Source organism: Dermacentor silvarum, chromosome 2 (genome assembly GCF_013339745.2).
Source record: "Dermacentor silvarum isolate Dsil-2018 chromosome 2, BIME_Dsil_1.4, whole genome shotgun sequence".
Taxonomy (NCBI): Eukaryota; Metazoa; Arthropoda; class Arachnida; order Ixodida; family Ixodidae; genus Dermacentor; species Dermacentor silvarum.
This window is the reverse complement of record NC_051155.1, coordinates 161,245,886-161,248,577: the sequence shown is the minus strand read 5'-3', so window position 1 is coordinate 161,248,577 and position 2,692 is coordinate 161,245,886. Positions and strand designations below refer to the sequence as shown.

At 48.3% G+C, this 2,692-nt stretch overlaps 1 protein-coding gene across 1 annotated transcript; it reads left to right on the top strand.

Annotated features, from left to right (window-relative positions):
- Nucleotides 1–834: 834 nt before the first annotated feature.
- LOC119440509 (cuticle protein 16.8) lies at nucleotides 835–2,193 on the top strand. The gene is made up of 3 exons (XM_049662951.1): nucleotides 835–939; nucleotides 1,033–1,086; nucleotides 1,690–2,193. The coding sequence occupies exons 1-3, from the start codon at nucleotides 928–930 to the stop codon at nucleotides 2,191–2,193; spliced, it is 570 nt and encodes a 189-aa protein (XP_049518908.1). The 5' UTR covers nucleotides 835–927.
- The last annotated feature ends 499 nt before the right edge of the window (nucleotides 2,194–2,692 follow it).

The window sequence follows — 2,692 nt, the reverse complement described above, 5'->3', positions numbered from 1 at the left end:
GCGGTGCGTGTGCCATGTACGTGACACTTCCTCGTCTTCTTTCCAAGTGACAGCTCGCGCTATGAGAGAGGGAGAGAGAGTGGTTGTGAAGAGGAAGAGTCGCTTTGAGGCGCCGTGTTAGAATGCACAATCTGTGGTACCTGCGCCCTTTCCGCAGCAGTTTCCTCCTAACACTTTACGCTCCATGGAAACAGCGACGTTGTCCCAACTTCATGATCGCCCAAGATTATAATGTTACACATTTCAATAGCACAAGTGCTATTGTCGTTTTAACATACATAGCCAAAAGTATGTAGGATTATATAACACGTAGAAGCTGCTGACGTCACAATCCATGTTTCTCTCGCTTACACTCGTCCATTACCCATGTAGAAGGCAATAATCGTCATGTCATAAGCTCACGTCGAACGGCCGGCAGAGATAGCATGCCTTTGCTGCCGTACGATCGTCTTCGACGTAGTCGTCGTCGTGCGGCTGTTTTCACACACACCTTACGCTCGCGACCCACACACACAATTACTCAGTTCACACAAACACGTTGGTTCCTCTTTAACTGTTAGCGGAACCCCAAACAATGCTGGATAGTCAGGTACCTGCAAAATGCTTCGCATAACATCTACTCCCACAATGCGTGGGATCGGCCAATGTTTTTTTTTTTTTTATCCTGTTCAACGGTTCAGTATTTCAGTAGATACGATGGAGGGTCTTTGCCACACACTCTCGCACTCGTTGCGTGCGACAGATTTTGTCGCGAAGCTCGGCGCATGCCGTTAGCGTTTTTTTTTATCCTTTCGTTTTAGTAGCCGATCACGTCCACGTCTTCGGCAATTTGGGAATGCGCTCTGAGTTGGTATAAAAGCGCGAGCCCTACGCCGCAAACGGTCAGTCAGTTCTAATCCCAGGAACAACACTCCTACTTCTACCACCATGTTTGCCAAGGTGCCGTGGATATTTCTTCCATCTCGATGCCAGGTTTAAGGCCTAGCGCCTCTGATCTACTGGTTTCTCATTCGTGGGTGCTTTTTCATACAGGTCGCCCTCTTCTGCCTCGTCGCCGTCGCCACTGCGGCTCCCCTCGAGGACTACGTGAGTTATTACTATTTCTAGAGCAATGACGCTCCATCGTAGTGTCCGTGCATGTCTATCAGTGAACCTCTAATTTGAAACTTAGGCTCTAACACTTTCGGTGCCGACAAACGCTTACCTTATACAATACGTAAAATTGCTCGTCATTGCAGTAATGAGAAGAAGCCGAGGAGAAGAGATTCAAAAACACCGGATCGATAAAGATAAGTTAACCTAAAAGGCCCTCAACGGTGCATGTGATTGATGCTTCAATAGAGGCACGAGTCGTTGTCAAACTCTTGGGGAGATGAAATAAGCAAATGCGCAAAAGTATCTTCCGTGCCTTGTACATAAAGCACAACAGGGAAAACGTCGAGCAGCTCGGAGCCTTCGTCATCCAATGAAAGTTTAATCATTATTGCCTCCTTCCTACATTTTCAAATGTTACGAAGAAACAGTGTGGCGTAGATTTTAACTAACCGGTACACATTTGTTTTTTGGACAACTTCAGTACTACTACATAATAATAGAGATGTCAGATACTCCTCATTCTGTAGCAGTATTTATTGAGTGGAACAGTTTTGGCATATACTAAGCACAGTCAACTGTGCTTGTTTTCCGCAGCCACCTCAGCCATACAGCTTCAGCTATGACACCACCGACGAGTACGGCACCCGGCTGACCCGCGCGGAGTCTAGTGACGTCAACAACAACAAGGTCGGCTCCTACAGCTATACCGACGCACAGGGCATCACCCGTGTTGTCAAGTACACCGCTGACGCCGAGGGTTTCCATGCCACCGTCGAGACCAACGAGCCAGGAACCAAGAGCTCCAACCCAGCCGATGCTCTGTACACCTCTAGCTCCGTCGAGGTTGCCCCAGCCCCAGCTGCCACCGTTGTTGCCAAGCCCGTGGTCGTGCAGTCCGCCCCAGCCACCGTCGCTGTGCACTCCGCCCCAGCCACCGTTGCTGTGCACGCCACTCCTGTTGCCGTGCACGCCGTGCACCCAGCCCAGTTCGCCGTGCACCCAGCTCAGTACGCCCTGCACCCAGCCCAGTACGCCCTGGCCGGCTCCCCAGTCGCCGTCGTCCACCAAGCTCCTTTCACCGTCACCAAGAGCGCTTAAGTTATGAAACGGTTCATCCCGTCACAACAGAGCAGCAGAGTTATAGGTCACCCATCTTAGAATTACTTTCTAAATTGACTCAATCCATACGAACGAAACGATTCCAAATTTCCATCGTATATCTTTACTCGGCTCAGAAAGTCGCGCCATCTAGTCTCTCTTGAGTCTTGTTATTCAGGTATCGACATATTGACGTATAGACGCATTGATTTATCAGAGATGATATATTCCGTTGTTGCTGTTTCTCGCAGAATAAATATTGATGTTATACATAATGACGAGACTTCTGTGTTTTAATTTCTTTCTTCAAGGAACCACTCCCTTTAAGTATGCGAATGTGTGATGCTTTTGTATTTCCAAAGCCCTCAGGATAGTGATCTGGTATCACACCAGTGAGCAAGCTTAATATCTGTTGTTGATCCTGGTACATGTTGCCCCTGGAGCTCAACTCGTGTAAAATAATGATAGGTAAAGGAAAGCCACGTGACATAAATGCAAG

Excerpts from the sequence above, each read along its gene's own strand:
- LOC119440509 (XM_049662951.1), top strand. Across the intron at positions 1,087-1,689 it reads CGGCTCCCCTCGAGGACTAC|CCACCTCAGCCATACAGCTT; the intron begins GTGAGTTATTAC and ends TGTTTTCCGCAG.